This window comes from Oncorhynchus kisutch, unplaced genomic scaffold (assembly GCF_002021735.2).
Source record: "Oncorhynchus kisutch isolate 150728-3 unplaced genomic scaffold, Okis_V2 scaffold810, whole genome shotgun sequence".
In the NCBI taxonomy this organism is placed as follows: Eukaryota; Metazoa; Chordata; class Actinopteri; order Salmoniformes; family Salmonidae; genus Oncorhynchus; species Oncorhynchus kisutch.
The window spans coordinates 129,553-150,947 of NW_022262755.1; the positions used below are offsets into that span (position 1 = coordinate 129,553).

The 21,395-nt window shown below is 45.0% G+C and overlaps 1 protein-coding gene across 1 annotated transcript in view; it reads right to left on the bottom strand.

The window, feature by feature from the left end:
- The window catches only part of LOC109885492 (ankyrin-2), a gene marked incomplete at its 5' end in the record, with an annotated part of 101,827 nt that extends 80,510 nt beyond the window's left edge, over positions 1-21,317 (bottom strand). Inside the window, 13 exon segments of the mRNA XM_031816512.1 lie at positions 724-759; positions 1,597-1,700; positions 2,170-2,236; positions 4,290-4,416; positions 5,647-5,722; positions 6,046-6,144; positions 7,004-7,102; positions 7,587-7,685; positions 7,848-7,946; positions 8,761-8,913; positions 8,915-8,975; positions 19,727-19,824; positions 21,217-21,317. Of these exon segments, the coding sequence (XP_031672372.1) occupies positions 724-759; positions 1,597-1,700; positions 2,170-2,236; positions 4,290-4,416; positions 5,647-5,722; positions 6,046-6,144; positions 7,004-7,102; positions 7,587-7,685; positions 7,848-7,946; positions 8,761-8,913; positions 8,915-8,975; positions 19,727-19,824; positions 21,217-21,317 (1,219 nt within the window).
- Between the last annotated feature and the right edge of the window lie 78 nt (positions 21,318-21,395).

Consider the following 21,395-nt stretch of genomic DNA (forward strand, 5'->3'; position numbering starts at 1 on the left):
TTCTGTTCCATTCTACTCAGTATCACTCTACTCCCATTCCAATATTCCATTCCTAGTAAGTTCTGAGTTGCCAGACAGGAAGAAAGGCATCAGAAGCTATCGCATCGCTCCAGGAATCTGCTTTCTTTAAGATGGATGAACTTCAAGTAACAATGTGTTAGTACCTACAGCATATCCAACTTACCTTGGATTTCTATAGCATTACTATGGCATCTATAGTCTTATTACATGCATTTAACTGAAATATGAGATAGTTTAGGATGTACCCCTGGGAGAAGAAGGGGACAGCATGCATGGAGAGGTGGAGGTGAAGAACAGGAGGAGGAGGAAAGAGAGAGACAGAGAGAGAGACAGAGAGAGACAGAGGGAGAGAGAGAGAGAGAGACCAGAGGGAGAGAGAGAGAGAGAGAGAGAGAGAGAGACAGAGAGAGACAGAGAGAGAGAGAGAGAGACAGAGAGAGAGAGAGAGAGACAGAGAGAGACAGAGAGAGAGACAGAGGGAGGAGAGAGAGACAGAGAGAGAGAGCGAGAGAGAGAGAGAGAGAGAGAGAGAGGAGAGAGAGAGACAGAGAGAGAGAGAGGGAGAGAGAGAGGACACAGAGAGAGAGAGAGACACAGAGAGAGAGAGACGCAGAGAGCGAGAGAGTGAGACAGAGAGAGACAGAGAGAGAGACAGAGAGAGAGGGAGAGAGAGGGAGAAAATGAAACAGAGAGAGAAATCACCTGCTGTTGTCATGGTCTAGGCACGGGGAGGATTGGCTAGAAGCAGACAAAACACACACCATCAGAGAGAGAGAAAATTAGAGTGAGAGGAAAAGAGAGAGTGAGAGGGAAAGGGGGAGAGAGGGAGAGAGAGAGAGAAACAGAGAGAGAGAGAGAGAGACAGAGAGAGAGAGAGAGAGAGAGAGAAAGAGAGAGAGAGAGAGAGAGAGAGAGAAAGAGAGAGAGAGAGAGACAGAGAGAGAGAGAGACAAGAGAGAGAGAGAGAGAGAGAGAGAGAGAGACAGACAGAGAGAGAGAGAGACAGAGAGAGAGACAGACAGAGAGAGAGAGAGACAGAGAGAGAGACAGAGAGACAGAGAGAGAGAGAGACAGACAGAGAGAGAGAGAGACAGAGAGAGAGAGAGACAGACAGAGAGACACAGAAAGCGACCAGAAAGAAAGACAGAGATAGAAAGAGACCAGACCGACAGAGATAGAGACACAGCACAGAGAGATAGAACCACAGCACAGAGAGATAGAACCACAGAGAGATAGAACCACAACACAGAGATACGGAGAAAACATAGTATAAAGTGAAGGAGTGAAATAGAAGTGTAAAGGGGAAATTAACGTGGATTTAGGAGGTGAATCAAACTCTATCCTGTAAAACAGTGAATATTACTAAACATGTGCACCTGTGTATCTTTGGGTGCTTGTATGCATGTGCGTGTGTGTGTGCGTGTGTGTGTGTGCGTGCATGTGTGTGCTTGCATGCGTGTGTGTGTGAGTGTGCGTGTGTGTGTGTGTGTGAGTGCATGTGTGTGTGCGCGTGTGTATGTGCGTGTGTGTACGTGCATGTGTGTGTGTGTATGTGTGTGTGTGCTCCATACTGACCCAGAGTGCAGCAGGCTAGATGACAGCACTACGTTGTCCAGGTGCTCTGCTCCCCAGCTCAGTCTGAAGGAGTCCTTCTCATTCTCTCTGGACAGAGACGACACCTGCTGACCAACACAACTACATCTGGAGGTGGACTTCAACAGAAACATCAACAGGTGTATTTATACAGGTGTGTTAATGTTTCTACAGGTGTGTTAATGTTTCTACAGGTGTGTTAAGGTTTCTACAGGTGTGTTAAGGTTTCTACAGGTGTGTTAAGGTTTCTACAGGTGTGTTAAAGGTTTCTACAGGTGTATTTATATAGGTGAGTATTCAGGTGTGTTAAAGGTTTCTACAGGTGTGTAAATGTGTGTACAGGGTTGTAAAGCTGTGTGTCAAGGTTATAATGATGTGTACAGCTGTGTGAAGGTGTACACCGGTTTCTGTAAAGGTGTGTAAAGGTGTGTAAAGGTGTGTGAAGGTGTGTGAAGGTGTGTAAAGGTGTGTGAAGGTGTGTGAAGGTGTGTAAAGGTGTGTGAAGGTGTGTAAAGGTGTGTAAAGGTGTGTAAAGGTGTGTACATGTTTAATGACCTGGTGGCTGGTGATCATGTCTTCAATCAGGACTCCATCTCTCTGGTGGACAGGGGTCTGATGAGACCTGGAGACATAGACAGTACTATATTATACACATCAACACAGTGATAGAGGGGTCTGATGAGACATAGACAGTACTATATTATACACAGTGATAGAGGGGTCTGATGAGACATAGACAGTACTATATTATACACAGTGATAGAGGGGTCTGATGAGACATAGACAGTACTATATTATACACAGTGATAGAGGGTCTGACGAGACATAGACAGTACTATATTATACACATCAACACAGTGATAGAGGGGTCTGATGAGACATAGACAGTACTATATTATACACAGTGATAGAGGGTCTGATGAGACATAGACAGTACTATATTATACACAGTGATAGAGGGTCTGATGAGACATAGACAGTACTATATTATACACATCAACACAGTGATAGAGGGGTCTGATGAGACATAAACAGTACTATATTATACACAGTGATAGAGGGGTCTGATGAGACATAGACAGTACTATATTATACACAGTGATAGAGGGGTCTGATGAGACATAGACAGTACTATATTATACACAGTGATAGAGGGTCTGATGAGACATAGACAGTACTATATTATACACAGTGATAGAGGGGTCTGATGAGATAGACAGTACTATATTATACACAGTGATAGAGGGGTCTGATGAGACACAGACAGTACTATATTATACACAGTGATAGAGGGTCTGATGTGACACAGACAGTACTATATTATACACAGTGATAGAGGGACTGATGAGACATAGACAGTACTATATTATACACAGTGATAGAGGGTCTGATGAGACATAGACAGTACTATATTATACACATCAACACAGTGATAGAGGGGTCTGATGAGACATAGACAGTACTATATTATACACAGTGATAGAGGGTCTGATGAGACATAGACAGTACTATATTATACACATCAACACAGTGATAGAGGGGTCTGATGAGACATAAACAGTACTATATTATACACAGTGATAGAGGGGTCTGATGAGACATAGACAGTACTATATTATACACAGTGATAGAGGGGTCTGATGAGACATAGACAGTACTATATTATACACAGTGATAGAGGGTCTGATGAGACATAGACAGTACTATATTATACACAGTGATAGAGGGGTCTGATGAGATAGACAGTACTATATTATACACAGTGATAGAGGGGTCTGATGAGACACAGACAGTACTATATTATACACAGTGATAGAGGGTCTGATGTGACACAGACAGTACTATATTATACACAGTGATAGAGGGACTGATGAGACATAGACAGTACTATATTATACACAGTGATAGAGGGTCTGATGAGACATAGACAGTACTATATTATACACATCAACACAGTGATAGAGGGGTCTGATGAGACAGACAGTACTATATTATACACAGTGATAGAGGGACTGATGAGACATAGACAGTACTATATTATACACAGTGATAGAGGGTCTGATGAGACATAGACAGTACTATATTATACACAGTGATAGAGGGTCTGATGAGACATAGACAGTACTATATTATACACAGTGATAGAGGGTCTGATGAGACATAGACAGTACTATATTATACACAGTGATAGAGGGGTCTGATGAGACATAGACAGTACTATATTATACACAGTGATAGAGGCTCTGATGAGACATAGACAGTACTATAATATACACAGTGATAGAGGGTCTGATGAGACATAGACAGTACTATATTATACACAGTGATAGAGGGGTCTGATGAGACATAGACAGTACTATATTATACACAGTGATAGAGGGGTCTGATGAGACATAGACAGTACTATATTATACACAGTGATAGAGGGTCTGATGTCTGGAGCAGAATTTGTGGAATGGTATCAGGTGTCGATGCCATTTGCTCCGTTCCAGACATTACTCTGAGCCCTCCTCCCCTCAGCAGCCTCCACTAGTGACTCTGTGTATGGTAGGGTGTGTGTGTGTGTGTGTGTGTGTGTGTGTGTGTGTGTGTGTGTGTGTGTGTGTGTGTGTGTGTGTGTGTGTGTGTGGGTGTGTGTGCGTGCGTGCGTGCGAGTGTGTGTGTGCGTGCATCACCTGTCCAGGTTGTGGCTCATGTAGTTGAATCCGTCCAGGTATTGTCCAGGTAGAGAGTCGTCTCCCAGCTCCCTCAGGTCCTCAGCTCTCAGGTACTCCCCTCCATCCCCTGTCATAGTGTCCTCACCTGGGGGGAGAGGAGGGAGAGGAGAGGAGGAGGGGGAGAAGTGGGAGAGGGGGGAGGGGGAGAAGTGGGAGAGGGGGGAGAAGTGGGATGAGGGGAGAAGGGGGATATAAATAGAAAGAGTTAAAAGGGGGAAGTCAGTCATCTCTGGCATCATTGTGAAGTCAGTCATCTCTGGCATCATTGTGAAGTCAGTCATGTCTGGCATCATTGTGAAGTCAGTCATGTCTGGCATCATTGTGAAGTCAGTCATGTCTGGCATCATTGTGAAGTCAGTCATCTCTGGCATCATTGTGAAGTCAGTCATCTCTGGCATCATTGTGAAGTCAGTCATCTCTGGCATCATTGTGAAGTCAGTCATCTCTGGCATCATTGTGAAGTCAGTCATCTCTGGCATCATTGTGAAGTCAGTCATGTCTGGCATCATTGTGAAGTCAGTCATGTCTGGCATCATTGTGAAGTCAGTCATGTCTGGCATCATTGTGAAGTCAGTCATCTCTGGCATCATTGTGAAGTCAGTCATCTCTGGCATCATTGTGAAGTCAGTCATCTCTGGCATCATTGTGAAGTCAGTCATCTCTGGCATCATTCTGGTAGACATCAATCACCACCATTCTCCTCAGGCTGTTAATAAATATCTACTGGAAAGTTTACTACAAACTCTACGCAGAAGCAAGAGTGCTGCAATATTGTCAAAGGGGGCGACTCCTTGTAACACTTTTGGGCATTCAACTTACTTTCTTACTACCTGAATATTTAGACACTATTATTCCTTCTGCTGTCGTGGGGGCAGTGTTGTCGTTCGGTTCCTTGATCTGATCTATAGGCTATTTAAGCTATTCGTCAAAGTAACCTATTTTGCATCGATAACCAAATATAATCTCAGTGACTGTTCAAACCACGAACCAAACAACAGTGTAGCCTGGTAGAATCTACCCAGAATGTATTCTAGAAGTGATAATGTTATTCTAGAACACATAGCTATAGAAAAAGTGTGTTTGTCAGTAAAGCCTCTTGTCTGTCTCAATCACAGTATTTATTTATATATTATCTCTGTTAGTGTTCTCCTCTAAAAAGTGTGTTTGTCAGTAAAGCCTCTTGTCTGTCTCAATCACAGTATTTATTTATATATTATCTCTGTTAGTGTCCTCCTCTGAAAAGTGTGTTTGTCTGTAAAGCCTCTTGTCTGTCTCAATCACAGTATTTATTTATATATTATCAAAAGGAACTCACCCTCCTCATCCGACACGTCCAGTATCTCCGTCATGGTCTCCGGAACATTCATCTTGTGTTTCTCTGATGTCACAGTCTGTCAGCACAGGGGTTCCAAGCCAATCACAACCAGGGGGAAAAAAAAGAGAACAAGGATTCAGCCCGTTAGAACCAGAGGGTTGTAACCATAGAAACACGAATGATATTCTGTGTTGTTTTGTTGTTGTTGTGAAAGTTGTGAAGTCACGGACGGAAAACAAACTGGTACTGTTGTGACAGACAGAGGACCGTGTTCATTCCTAACACACTGATCTAACGTCAGTTATTTTCCCTGCTAAATGGTTAAGGTTAGGATATGAGAAGGGGTAAGCTGTTAGGGGGAAACCTTCTAGCTGGAAGCGTCACGAGGGGGTCACATACCGTTGTCGTGGTGATGACCTCTTCTGTGACGACCTTCAGAGTGTCAACGACAGATATGTAACCCAGACGTCTGGCAATGGACAGAGCAGTGTTCCCATTCTGATAGAGAGAGAGAAAGAGAAAGAGAGGGGGAGAGAGAGAGGGAGGAAGGATAGAGAGTGTGAGAGAGAGAGAGGGAGAAAGAGAGAGAGAGAGAGAGAGGGGTAGAGAGAGGGGGGATAATGAGGGAGAGAGAGTGGGAGAGAGAGAGGGAGGAAGGATAGAGAGTGTGAGAGAGAGGGGGAGGGAGAAAGAGAGAGAGAGGGGGGTAGAGAGAGGGGGGATAATGAGGGAGAGAGAGTGGGAGAGAGAGAGGGAGGAAGGATAGAGAGTGTGAGAGAGAGGGGGAGGGAGAAAGAGAGAGAGAGAGGGGGGTAGAGAGAGGGGGGATAATGAGGGAGAGAGAGTGGGAGAGAGAGAGGGAGGAAGGATAGAGAGTGTGAGAAAGCAAGTGAGAGGGGGAAAGGAGAGAGAGTGTGAGAGAGAGGGGGAGGGAGAGAGAACGAAAGAGTGTGAAAAAGCAGGAGAGGAAGAGTGAGAGAGGGAGAGGGGAGGGAGAGCGAGAGGGACAGGGAGAGCGAAAGAGAGAGGGAAGGAAGGAAGGAAGGAAGGAAGGAAGGAAGGAAGGAAGGAAGGAAGGAAGGAAGGAAGGAAGGAAGGAAGGAAGGAAGGAAGGAAGGAAGGAAGGAAGGAAGGAAGGAAGGAAGGAAGGAAGGAAGGAGAGATGGGAGAGGAGAGAATCAAAAATCTAATCAAACAGTGTGTGTGTGTGTGTGTGTGTGTGTGTGTGTGTGTGTGTGTGTGTGTGTAATGTGTGTGTGTGTGTGTGTGTGTGTGTGTGTGTGTGTGTGTGTGTGTGTGTGTGTGTGTGTGTGTGTAATGTGTGTGTGTGTGTGTGTGTGTGTGTTACTGTTCTTACAGCAGTAGTAGTGTTGGGTGTCGCTCCATGCTGTAACAGGACGTTGATGATGTGTGTGTGTCCCTGCTGTGCTGCCTGGTGAAGTGGAGTGTAACCGTTCTGGAGGACACAGACAGTTGAGTTTTAAACACTGACATCAAACACACATTATACATACATATTATACACACACACACACATTACACACACACACACAAACACACACACACACACATTACACACACACATTACACACACATTACACACACACACACAAACACACACACACACACACACATAAACACACACACACACACACACACACACACACACACACACACACACACACACACACACACACACACACACTGAAATAGAAAACAGAAGGAACGAGAACACGAGAGACAGACAGTTGGGTTTTAAATATTTAAATCCTAACAGTCACCAACTGTCACTAACTGTCAGTCTGCTACTGGAGTGGTACCTTACCCGTTCCAATAGTAAACTCTGGTACCTTACCCGTTCCAATATTAAACTCTGGTACCTTACCCGTTCCAATATTAAACTCTGGTACCTTACCCGTTCCAATATTAAACTCTGGTACCTTCGTTTTGGCGTTGACACTGGCACCCTGCTGCAAGAGGAAGTTGACCATCTTTACGTTTCCATAGTGACAGGCAACAATGAGAGGAGTGTAGCCGAGCTGAAGAAGATGAGAGAAAGATCTTAGAAAAAAATAAAGTGTGTGTGTGTGCGTGCGTGCGTGAGTGTGTATGTGTGTGTGTGTGCTTGCGTGCGTGCGTGTGCGAGTCTGTGTGTGTGTGCGTCTGTGCGTGTGTGTGTGTGTGTGCGTGTGTGTGTGTACCTTGGTTTGCTGGTCCAGGTTAGCATCACGTTTGGCCAGAACTTCTGCTGCATTCACTCTGTCCTCCTGGGCCGTGAGGTGGAGGGGTGTCAGACCACTCTGAGAGAGGGAGAGAGAGAGAGATATCCAGAGAGAGAGACATTTAGAGAGAGGGGAGAGACAGAGATACAGAGAGAGATGGAGAGAGAGAGAGGGAGGGGGAGAGAGAGGGAGAGTTGGAGAGAGAGAGAGAGAGAGTTGGAGAGAGAGATGGAGGGGGAGAGAGAGGGAGAAGGAGAGTTAGAGAGAGAGATAGAGGGGGAGAGATGAGAGATGGAGGGGGAGAGAGGGAGAGTTGGAGAGAGAGATGGAGGGGGTGGGAGAGAGGGAGAGTTGGAGAGAGATAGAGGGGAGAGAGAGGGAGAGTTGGAGAGAGAGATGGGAGAGTGAGAGGGAGAGTTGGAGAGAGAGATGGGAGGGAGAGAGAGAGGGAGAGTTGGAGAGAGAGATGGAGGGGGAGAGATAGAGGGAGAGTTGGAGAGAGAGATGGAGGGGGAGAGATAGAGGGAGAGTTGGAGAGAGATAGATGGGGAGAGAGAGGGAGAGTTGGAGAGAGATGGAGGGGGAGAGAGAGAGGGAGTGAGAGGGAGAGTTGGAGAGAGAGACGGATGAGGAGAGAGAGAGGGAGAGTTGGAGAGAGAGATGGGAGAGTTGGAGAGAGAGGTGGCAGGGAGAGAGAGATGTAGGGAGAGAGAGAGGGAGAGTTGGAGAAAGATGGAGGGGGAGAGAGAGGGAGAGTTTGAGAGAGAGATGGGAGAGAATGTATTGTGTAAGCCAAAGAGTGCATGTGTGCAGCGACTCTGCTAAGTGTGTGTTTATGTGAGTCTCTGTCCCCCCCCTACCTTAGTAGGAGTGTTGACGTGCCCCCCCCTACCTTAGTGGGAGTGTTGACGTGTGCCCCCTTGCCCAGCAGCAGACTGGTCATGTCACTGTGCCCCTCCTGTGAGGCCAGGTGTAGAGGGGTGACCCCCTGTTTGGTCAGGACGTTGGTCTCCGCTCCGTACTGCAGCAGAGACGAGGCGACGGACCGTCTGGTTCTTCTTGGCAGCGATGTGGAGTGGGGTGTATCCGTTCTGAGAGCAGAGAGGATTATGGGTAGGAGCAATATGCCAGTGTTAGTTTTGAAAAAAACATCAGAGAAGATACTTCAATAAGAAACACCAGGTTCTGAGAAGAGGAGTATTTATTTTTAATGGGTCCTGGTCAACAGTAGTGTTATATAGGGGACAGTATTATGGGTCAGCAGTAGTGTTATATAGGGGACAGTATTATGGGCCCTGGTCAACAGTAGTGTTATATAGGGGACAGTATTATGGGTCAACAGTAGTGTTATATAGGGGACAGTATTATGGGTCAACAGTAGTGTTATATAGGGGACAGTATTATGGGTCAACAGTAGTGTTATATAGGGGACAGTATTATGGGTCAACAGTAGTGTTATATAGGGGACAGTATTATGGGTCAACAGTAGTGTTATATAGGGGACAGTATTATGGGTCAACAGTATTGTTATATAGGGGACAGTATTATGGGTCAACAGTAGTGTTATATAGGGGACAGTATTATGGGTCAACAGTAGTGTTATATAGGGGACAGTATTATGGGTCAACAGTAGTGTTATATAGGGGACAGTATTATGGGTCAACAGTAGTGTTATATAGGGGACAGTATTATGGGTCAACAGTAGTGTTATATAGGGGACAGTATTATGGGTCCTGGTCAACAGTAGTGTTATATAGGGGACAGTATTATGGGTCCTGGTCAACAGTAGTGTTATATAGGGGACAGTATTATGGGTCCTCGTCAACAGTAGTGTTATATAGGGGACAGTATTATGGGTCAACAGTAGTGTTATATAGGGGACAGTATTATGGGTCAACAGTAGTGTTATATAGGGGACAGTATTATGGGTCAACAGTAGTGTTATATAGGGGACAGTATTATGGGTCAACAGTAGTGTTATATAGGGGACAGTATTATGGGTCAACAGTAGTGTTATATAGGGGACAGTATTATGGGTCAACAGTAGTGTTATATAGGGGACAGTATTATGGGTCCTGGTCAACAGTAGTGTTATATAGGGGACAGTATTATGGGTCCTGGTCAACAGTAGTGTTATATAGGGGACAGTATTATGGGTCAACAGTAGTGTTATATAGGGGACAGTATTATGGGTCAACAGTAGTGTTATATAGGGGACAGTATTATGGGTCAACAGTAGTGTTATATAGGGGACAGTATTATGGGTCAACAGTAGTGTTATATAGGGGACAGTATTATGGGTCCTGGTCAACAGTAGTGTTATATAGGGGACAGTATTATGGGTCCTGGTCAACAGTAGTGTTATATAGGGGACAGTATTATGGGTCCTGGTCAACAGTAGTGTTATATAGGGGACAGTATTATGGGTCCTGGTCAACAGTAGTGTTATATAGGGGACAGTATTATGGGTCCTGGTCCACAGTAGTGTTATATAGGGGACAGTATTATGGGTCCTGGTCCACAGTAGTGTTATATAGGTGACAGTATTATGGGTCAACAGTAGTGTTATATAGGGGACAGTATTATGGGTCAACAGTAGTGTTATATAGGGGACAGTATTATGGGTACTGGTCAACAGTAGTGTTATATAGGGGACAGTATTATGGGTCAACAGTAGTGTTATATAGGGGACAGTATTATGGGTCCTGGTCAACAGTAGTGTTATATAGGGGACAGTATTATGGGTCCTGGTCAACAGTAGTGTTATATAGGGGACAGTATTATGGGTCCTGGTCAACAGTAGTGTTATATAGGGGACAGTATTATGGGTCCTGGTCAACAGTAGTGTTATATAGGGGACAGTATTATGGGTCCTGGTCCACAGTAGTGTTATATAGGGGACAGTATTATGGGTCCTGGTCCACAGTAGTGTTATATAGGTGACAGTATTATGGGTCAACAGTAGTGTTATATAGGGGACAGTATTATGGGTCAACAGTAGTGTTATATAGGGGACAGTATTATGGGTACTGGTCAACAGTAGTGTTATATAGGGGACAGTATTATGGGTCAACAGTAGTGTTATATAGGGGACAGTATTATGGGCCCTGGTCAACAGTAGTGTTATATAGGGGACAGTATTATGGGTCAACAGTAGTGTTATATAGGGGACAGTTTTATGGGTCAACAGTAGTGTTATATAGGGGACAGTATTATGGGTCAACAGTAGTGTTGTATAGGGGACAGTATTATGGGTCAACAGTAGTGTTGTATAGGGGACAGTATTATGGGTCAACAGTAGTGTTATATAGGGGACAGTATTATGGGTCAGCAGTAGTGTTATATAGGGGACAGTATTATGGGTCCTCGTCAACAGTAGTGTTATATAGGGGACAGTATTATGGGTCCTGGTCAACAGTAGTGTTATATAGGGGACAGTAGTATGGGTCAACAGTAGTGTTACATAGGGGACAGTATTATGGGCCAACAGTAGTGTTATATAGGGGACAGTATTATGGGTCAACAGTAGTGTTATATAGGGGACAGTATTATGGGTCAACAGTAGTGTTATATAGGGGACAGTATTATGGGTCCTGGTCAACAGTAGTGTTATATAGGGGACAGTATTATGGGTCAACAGTAGTGTTATATAGGGGACAGTATTATGGGTCAACAGTAGTGTTATATAGGGGACAGTATTATGGGTCAACAGTAGTGTTATATAGGGGACAGTATTATGGGTCAACAGTAGTGTTATATAGGGGACAGTATTATGGGTCCTGGTCAACAGTAGTGTTATATAGGGGACACTATTATGGGTCAACAGTAGTGTTATATAGGGGACAGTATTATGGGTCAACAGTAGTGTTATATAGGGGACAGTATTATGGGCCCTGGTCAGCAGTAGTGTTATATAGGGGACAGTATTATGGGTCAACAGTAGTGTTATATAGGGGACAGTATTATGGGTCAACAGTATTGTTATATAGGGGACAGTATTATGGGTCAACAGTATTGTTATATAGGGGACAGTATTATGGGCCCTGGTCAGCAGTAGTGTTATATAGGGGACAGTATTATGGGTCAACAGTATTGTTATATAGGGGACAGTATTATGGGCCCTGGTCAGCAGTAGTGTTATATAGGGGACAGTATTATGGGTCAACAGTAGTGTTATATAGGGGACAGTATTATGGGTCAACAGTATTGTTATATAGGGGACAGTATTATGGGTCAACAGTAGTGTTATATAGGTGACAGTATTATGGGTCAACAGTAGTGTTATATAGGGGACAGTATTATGGGTCAGCAGTAGTGTTATATAGGGGACAGTATTATGGGTCCTCGTCAACAGTAGTGTTATATAGGGGACAGTATTATGGGTCCTGGTCAACAGTAGTGTTATATAGGGGACAGTAGTATGGGTCAACAGTAGTGTTACATAGGGGACAGTATTATGGGCCAACAGTAGTGTTATTTTTTTTATTTTTTTTTTATTTTTTATTTCACCTTTATTTAACCAGGTAGGCTAGTTGAGAACAAGTTCTCATTTGCAACTGCGACCTGGCCAAGATAAAGCATAGCAGTGTGAGCATACAACAAAGAGTTACACATGGAGTAAACAATTAACAAGTCAATAACACAGTAGAAAACGAAGGGGGGGTCTATATACAATGTGTGCAAAAGGCATGAGGAGGTAGGCAAATAATTACAATTTTGCAGATTAACACTGGAGTGATAAAAGATCAGATGGTCATGTACAGGTAGAGATATTGGTGTGCAGAAGAGCAGAAAAGTAAATAAATAAAAACAGTACGGGGATGAGGTAGGTGAAAAGGGTGGGCTATTTACCAATAGACTATGTACAGCTGCAGCGATCGGTTAGCTGCTCAGATAGCTGATGTTTGAAGTTGGTGAGGGAGATGAAAGTCTCCAACTTCAGCGATTTTTGCAATTCGTTCCAGTCACAGGCAGCAGAGTACTGGAACGAAAGGCGGCCAAATGAGGTGTTGGCTTTAGGGATGATCAGTGAGATACACCTGCTGGAGCGCGTGCTACGGATGGGTGTTGCCATCGTGACCAGTGAGCTGAGATAAGGCGGAGCTTTACCTAGCATAGACTTGTAGATGACCTGGAGCCAGTGGGTCTGGCGACGAATATGTAGCGAGGGCCAGCCGACTAGAGCATACAAGTCGCAGTGGTGGGTAGTATAAGGTGCTTTAGTGACAAAACGGATGGCACTGTGATAGACTGCATCCAGTTTGCTGAGTAGAGTGTTGGAAGCCATTTTGTAGATGACATCGCCGAAGTCGAGGATCGGTAGGATAGTCAGTTTTACTAGGGTAAGCTTGGCGGCTTGAGTGAAGGAGGCTTTGTTGCGGAATAGAAAGCCGACTCTTGATTTGATTTTCGATTGGAGATGTTTGATATGAGTCTGGAAGGAGAGTTTGCAGTCTAGCCAGACACCTAGGTACTTATAGACGTCCACATATTCTAGGTCGGAACCATCCAGGGTGGTGATGCTAGTCGGGCATGCAGGTGCAGGCAGCGACCGGTTGAAAAGCATGCATTTGGTTTTACTAGCGTTTAAGAGCAGTTGGAGGCCACGGAAGGAGTGTTGTATGGCATTGAAGCTTGTTTGGAGGTTAGATAGCACAGTGTCCAAAGACGGGCCGAAAGTATATAGAATGGTGTCGTCTGCGTAGAGGTGGATCAGGGAATCGCCCGCAGCAAGAGCAACATCATTGATATACACAGAGAAAAGAGTCGGCCCGAGAATTGAACCCTGTGGCACCCCCATAGAGACTGCCAGAGGACCGGACAGCATGCCCTCCGATTTGACACACTGAACTCTGTCTGCAAAGTAATTGGTGAACCAGGCAAGGCAGTCATCCGAAAAACCGAGGCTACTGAGTCTGCCGATAAGAATATGGTGATTGACAGAGTCGAAAGCCTTGGCGAGGTCGATGAAGACGGCTGCACAGTACTGTCTTTTATCGATGGCGGTTATGATGTCGTTTAGTACCTTGAGTGTGGCTGAGGTGCACCCATGACCGGCTCGGAAACCAGATTGCACAGCGGAGAAGGTACGGTGGGATTCGAGATGGTCAGTGACCTGTTTGTTGACTTGGCTTTCGAAGACCTTAGATAGGCAGGGCAGGATGGATATAGGTCTGTAACAGTTTGGGTCCAGGGTGTCTCCCCCTTTGAAGAGGGGGATGACTGCGGCAGCTTTCCAATCCTTGGGGATCTCAGACGAGATGAAAGAGAGGTTGAACAGGCTGGTAATAGGGGTTGCGACAATGGTGGCAGATAGTTTCAGAAATAGAGGGTCCAGATTGTCAAGCCCAGCTGATTTGTACGGGTCCAGGTTTTGCAGCTCTTTCAGAACATCTGCTATCTGGATTTGGGTAAAGGAGAACCTGGAGAGGCTTGGGCGAGGAGCTGCGGGGGGGGCGGAGCTGTTGGCCGAGGTTGAAGTAGCCAGGCGGAAGGCATGGCCAGCTGTTGAGAAATGCTTATTGAAGTTTTCGATAATCATGGATTTATCAGTGGTGACCGTGTTACCTAGCCTCAGTGCAGTGGGCAGCTGGGAGGAGGTGCTCTTGTTCTCCATGGACTTCACAGTGTCCCAGAACTTTTTGGAGTTGGAGCTACAGGATGCAAACTTCTGCCTGAAGAAGCTGGCCTTAGCTTTCCTGACTGACTGCGTGTATTGGTTCCGGACTTCCCTGAACAGTTGCATATCACGGGGACTATTCGATGCTATTGCAGTCCGCCACAGGATGTTTTTGTGCTGGTCGAGGGCAGTCAGGTCTGGGGTGAACCAAGGGCTGTATCTGTTCTTAGTTCTGCATTTTTTGAACGGAGCATGCTTATCTAAATGGTGAGGAAGTTACTTTTAAAGAATGACCAGGCATCCTCAACTGACGGGATGAGGTCAATGTCCTTCCAGGATACCCGGGCCAGGTCGATTAGAAAGGCCTGCTCACAGAAGTGTTTTAGGGAGCGTTTGACAGTGATGAGGGGTGGTCGTATGACTGCGGCTCCGTAGCGGATACAGGCAATGAGGCAGTGATCGCTGAGATCCTGGTTGAAGACAGCGGAGGTGTATTTGGAGGGCCAGTTGGTCAGGATGACGTCTATGAGGGTGCCCTTGTTTACAGAGTTAGGGTTGTACCTGGTGGGTTCCTTGATGATTTGTGTGAGATTGAGGGCATCTAGCTTAGATTGTAGGACTGGCGGGGTGTTAAGCATATCCCAGTTTAGGTCACCTAACAGAACAAACTCTGAAGCTAGATGGGGGGGCGATCAATTCACAAATGGTGTCCAGGCACAGCTGGGAGCTGAGGGGGGTCGGTAGCAGGCGGCAACCGTGAGAGACTTATTTCTGGAGAGAGTAATTTTCAAAATTAGTAGTTCGAACTGTTTGGGTATGGACCTGGAAAGTATGACATTACTTTGCAGGCCATCTCTGCAGTAAACTGCAACTCCTCCCCCTTTGGCAGTTCTATCTTGACGGAAGATGTTATAGTTGGGTATGGAAATCTCTGAATTTTTGGTGGCCTTCCTGAGCCAGGATTCAGACACAGCAAGGACATCAGGGTTAGCAGAGTGTGCTAAAGCAGTGAGTAAGACAAACTTAGGGAGGAGGCTTCTGATGTTGACATGCATGAAACCAAGGCTTTTTCGAACACAGAAGTCAACAAATGAGAGTGCCTGGGGACATGCAGGGCCTGGGTTTACCTCCACATCACCCGCGGAACAGAGAGGAGTAGTATGAGGGTGCGGCTAAAGGCTATCAAAACTGGTCGCCTAGAGCGTTGGGGACAGAGAATAAGAGGAGCAGGTTTCTGGGCATGGTAGAATATATTCAGGGCATAATGCGCAGACAGGGGTATGGTGGGGTGCGGGTACAGCGGAGGTAAGCCCAGGCACTGGGTGATGATGAGAGAGGTTGTATCTCTGGACATGCTGGTAGTAATGGGTGAGGTCACCGCATGTGTGGGAGGTGGGACAAAGGAGTTATCAGGGGTATGAAGAGTGGAACTAGGGGCTCCATTGTGAACTAAAACAATGATAACTAACCTGAACAACAGTATACAAGGCATATTGACATTTGAGAGAGACATACAGCGAGGCATACAGTAATCACAGGTGTTGAATTGGGAAAGCTAGCTAAAACAGTAGGTGAGACAACAGCTAATCAGCTAGCACAACAACAGCAGGTAAAATGGCGTAGACTAGGCAACGGGGCCAACAGATAAAACAAACAAGCAGAATGGAGTACCGTGATTTATGGACAGTCCAGCGTGCATCAGCTATGTAGCCAAGAGATCAGTGTCCAGGGGGCAGCGGTGGATGGGGAAGGGAAGCTGGACTGGCGAGTGTTATCCAGGTTAAAAAAACGAACAATGACTAAATAGCTTGTAGCTAGTTAGCTGGTTAGCTTCTGGAGGTTCTTGAGTGTGTTCTAAAAATAAATAAAAATAATAGCGATTCCGTATCACATTGGGTGAGGCAGGTTTCCGGAAGGTATAAACAAATTAAAAGTCAGAAGAGATAGAAAGTAAATATGGGTCCGGTGGGCGTTTGGGACGCGGCGATTCAGGCGGTTAGCAGGCCTGTGCTAACAAGCTAACAGTTTGTAGGCCCGGGCTAGACAAGGTAGCAGTTAGCGGACCGGAGCTGGACAAGCTAGCAGTTAGCAGGCCGAATTAGCAAGCAGGGGAGATAGCGAGGGCTAGAGAGTTAGCCTTTGGGGGGACGTCGCGATGGGGTGAGTCTGTTTATTCCTCTTCATGCGGTGACATCGATAGACCAGTCGTGGGCCGGGTATTGTAGCCTCAGGAGTAATGCTACGGTGGGTAGCGCAGGCCGGGCTAGCTTCAAGCTAAGTGGGTGGAAACGCTAGCCAGGGGTAATCATCCAGGGTTGCAGTTTAGCTAGATAGCTAGTTGTGAAGATCCAGCGTATTGGAAGCTTAGGTTTAGCAAAATGTTTTTAAGGATAGCTATGTAAAAACGAAAAATATGTAAAAAAACGAAAAGAAACAAAATATAAACAAAATATACAGGACACGACACGACAGGACGACTTACTGCTACGCCATCTTGGATATTATATTATGGGTCAACATGTAGTGTTTATATAGGGGACAGTATTATGGGTCAACAGTAGTGTTATATAGGGGACAGTATTATGGTCCTGGTCAACAGTAGTGTTATATAGGGGACAGTATTATGGGTCAAACAGTAGTGTTATATAGGGGACAGTATTATGGGTCAACAGTAGTGTTATATAGGGGACAGTATTATGGGTCAACATATGTGTTATAGTAGGGGACAGTATTATGGGTCAACAGTAGTGTTATATAGGGGACAGTATTATGGGTCCTGGTCAACAGTAGTGTTATATAGGGGACAGTATTATGGGTCAACAGTAGTGTTATATAGGGGACAGTATTATGGGTCAACAGTAGTGTTATATAGGGGACAGTATTATGGGTCAACAGTAGTGTTATATAGGGGACAGTATTATGGTTCAAAGTAGTGTTATAGGGGACAGTATTATGGGTCCTGGTCAACAGTAGTGTTATATAGGGGACAGTATTATGGGTCAACAGTAGTGTTATATAGGGGACAGTATTATGGGTCAAGTCAGTGTTATATAGGGGACAGTATTATGGGTCAACAGTAGTGTTTATATAGGGGACAGTATTATGGGTCAACAGTAGTGTTATATAGGGGACAGTATATGGGTCCTGGTAACAGTAGTTGTTATATAGGGGACACTATTATGGGTCAACAGTAGTGTTATATAGGGGACAGTATTATGGGTCAACAGTAGTGTTATATAGGGGACAGTATTATGGGCCTGGTCAGCAGTAGTGTTATATAGGGGACAGTATTATGGGTCAACAGTAGTGTTATATAGGGGACAGTATTATGGGTCAAACAGTATTGTTATATAGGGGACAGTATTATGGTCAACAGTATTGTTATATAGGGGACAGTATTATGGGCCCTGGTCAGCAGTAGTGTTATATAGGGGACAGTATTATGGGTCAAAGTATTGTTATATAGGGGACAGTATTATGGGCCCTGGTCAGCAGTAGTGTTATATAGGGGACAGTATTATGGGTCAACAGTAGTGTTATATAGGGGACAGTATTATGGGTCAACAGTATTGTTATATAGGGGACAGTATTATGGGTCAACAGTAGTGTTATATAGGTGACAGTATTATGGGTCCAACAGTAGTGTTATATAGGGGACAGTATTATGGGTCAGCAGTAGTGTTATATAGGGGACAGTTATGGGTCCTCGTCAACAGTAGTGTTATATAGGGGACAGTATTATGGGTCCTGGTCAACAGTAGTGTTTATATAGGGGACAGTAGTATGGGTCAACAGTAGTGTTACATAGGGGACAGTATTATGGGCCAACAGTAGTTTATATAGGGGACAGTATTATGGGTCAACAGTAGTGTTATATAGGGGACAGTATTATGGGTCAACAGTAGTGTTATATAGGGGACAGTATTATGGGTCCTGGTCAACAGTAGTGTTATATAGGGGACAGTATTATGGGTCAACAGTAGTGTTATATAGGGGACAGTATTATGGGTCAACAGTAGTGTTATATAGGGGACAGTATTATGGGTCAACAGTAGTGTTATATAGGGGACAGTATTATGGGTCAACAGTAGTGTTATATAGGGGACAGTATTATGGGTCCCTGGTCAACAGTAGTGTTAATAGGGGACAGTATTATGGGTCAACAGTAGTGTTATATAGGGGACAGTATTATGGGTCAACAGTAGTGTTATATAGGGGACAGTATTATGGGCCCTGGTCAGCAGTAGTGTTATATAGGGGACAGTATTATGGGTCAACAGTAGTGTTATATAGGGGACAGTATTATGGGTCAACAGTATTTTTTATATAGGGGACAGTATTATGGGTCAACAGTATTGTTATATAGGGGACAGTATTATGGGCCCTGGTCAGCAGTAGTTTGTTATATAGGGGACAGTATTATGGGTCAACAGTATTGTTTATGGGGGGACAGTATTATGGGGCCCTGTCAGCAGTAGTGTTATATAGGGGACAGTATTATGGGTCAACAGTAGTGTTATATGGGGACAGTATTTATGGGTCAACGTATTGTATATAGGGGACAGTATTATGGGTCAACAGTAGTGTTATATAGGTGACAGTATTATGGGTCAACAGTAGTGTTATATAGGGGACAGTATTATGGGTCAACAGTAGTGTTATATAGGGGACAGTATTATGGGCCCTGGTCAACAGTAGTGTTATATAGGGGACAGTATTATGGGTCAACAGTAGTGTTATATAGGGGACAGTATTATGGGTCAACAGTAGTGTTATATAGGGGACAGTATTATGGTACTGGTCAACAGTAGTGTTATATAGGGGACAGTATTATGGGTCAACAGTATTGTTATATAGGGGACAGTATTATGGGTCACAGTATTGTTATATAGGGGACAGTATTATGGTCAACAGTAGTGTGTTATATAGGGGACAGTATTATGGGTCAACAGTATTGTTATATAGGGGAAATGTTGCCATTTCTAGAAGCATCCATGGACATAGAGTATCTGTAATTATAGAAAATAGAGTGAAACAGGAGGGACTATCTGAACTTGGCCACACAAGAAACATTTGTTTTTATTTTCTTCCACGGAAGGCTTTTAAATGTTTTCCGTAAAAAAATGTCCTACCTAACAGGACCCTGAAGTGGACAGGCAGGTGAAAAAACAAGTTGTTATTTTTCCATGGTAAAACATTTGAATGTCTTTCCCCTCCAGGTTTTGTGTTGTTTTCTCACCTTGGCGGTGGCGTGGGGCGACGCCCCTTTGTCAAGCAGCGCAGCGCCACCTGCTGGTTGTCATAGTGAGCTGCCACGTGCAGCGGAGTCAGACCATTCTGGAGGAGAAACCACATGTATTACTCATCCATTCATCTCTCACTCGCTCCTTCTCTCGGAACTATTTTGTCTTCCCTCTCTCCTCCTCTGTATCATCTCTCCCTCTCTTTTCTCTCTCTAGCTATTCTGTCTTCCCTCTCTCCTCAGAGGGGTCATCTCTCCCTCCTCTCTAGCTATTCTGTCTTCCCTCTCTCCTTCTCTCCTTTCCTCCTAGCTATTCTGTCTTCCCTCTCTCCTCCGGGTGTCATCTCTCCCTCCTTCCCTCTCTAGCTATTCTGTCTCCCTCTCTCCTTCTCTCTCTAGCTATTCTGTCTTCCCTCCTCTCCTTCTCTCCTTCTCTCTCTAGTTATTCTGTCTTCCCTCCTCTCCTTCTCTCTCTCTCTCTAGATTAGGTCTGTCTTCCCTCCCTCCTTCTCTCTCGAGCTATGAGTCTTCCAGCCTCTCCTCCTCTCCTTCTCTCTCTATTTATTTTCTGTCTTCCCTCCTCTCCTTCTCTCCTTCTCTCTCTAGTTATTCTGTCTCCCGCTCTCTCCTTCTCTCTCTAGTTATTCTGTCCCCCCCCCTCCCCTCTCTCCTTCTCGCTCTAGTTATTCTGTTCTTCCCCCTCTCCTTCGTCCTCCTCTCTCTAGTTATTCTGTCTCCCCCTCTCCTCCTGTCTCCTCCTCTCAGTTATTCTGTCTTCCCTCCTCTTCTTCCTATCCTTCTCTCTCTAGTTATTCTGTCTTCCCTCTTTCTTCTCTTCTCTAGATTCCTGTAGTCTTTCCCTCTAGTCCTCTGTCATCTCGCCCCTCTCCTTCCCTCTCTAGGTATTCTGTCCTTCCCTCTCTCTCCGCGTCCTTCCCTCTCTAGTTATTCTGTCTCCCCTCTATCCCTCTCCCTCTCTCTCTGAGGGTTAGTCTTCCCTCCCGCCTCGCTCTCCTTCCCTCTAGTTATTCTGTCTTCCCTCTCTCCTTCTCTCCTTCCCTCTCTAGTTAGTGTCTGTCTCCTCCTCTCTTCTCTCTCTAGTTATTTTTCTTCCCTCCTCACTGATCCTTCTCCTCTCTAGCTATTCCCTCTCTCTCATCGCCTCCCTGTGTCATCTCTACCTCCCTTTCCCTCTCTAGCTAGATTCTGTCTTCCCTCCTCTCCTTCTCTGTGTCATCTCTCCTTTTTTCTTCTATGCTAACACTAGTGCTTGTTATTGTATTTCGTGATAAAATAGTTCTAGTTATTGTATTTCTGTGAAAACAATATGTTCTAGTTATTGTATTTCTGTGATAACAATAGTTCTAGTTATTGTATTTCTTGTGATAACAATAGTTCTAGTTATTGTATTTCTGTGATAACAATAGTTTCTAGTTACTGTATTCTATAATATCACCAGCTCTAGGTGTGTATGTCTATGATAATACCTTGCCGGCGTCGTCCCAGGCATAGCTTTCCGCTGCAGGAGGAGTTTTGCCACCTCCAGGCTTCCATACTTGGCTGATACATGTAGAGGAGTGAATCCTTTCTGTTAGGGAGGATACATGTAGAGGAGTGAATCCTTTCTGTTAGGAGGGAGGATACATGTAGAGGAGTGAATCCTTTC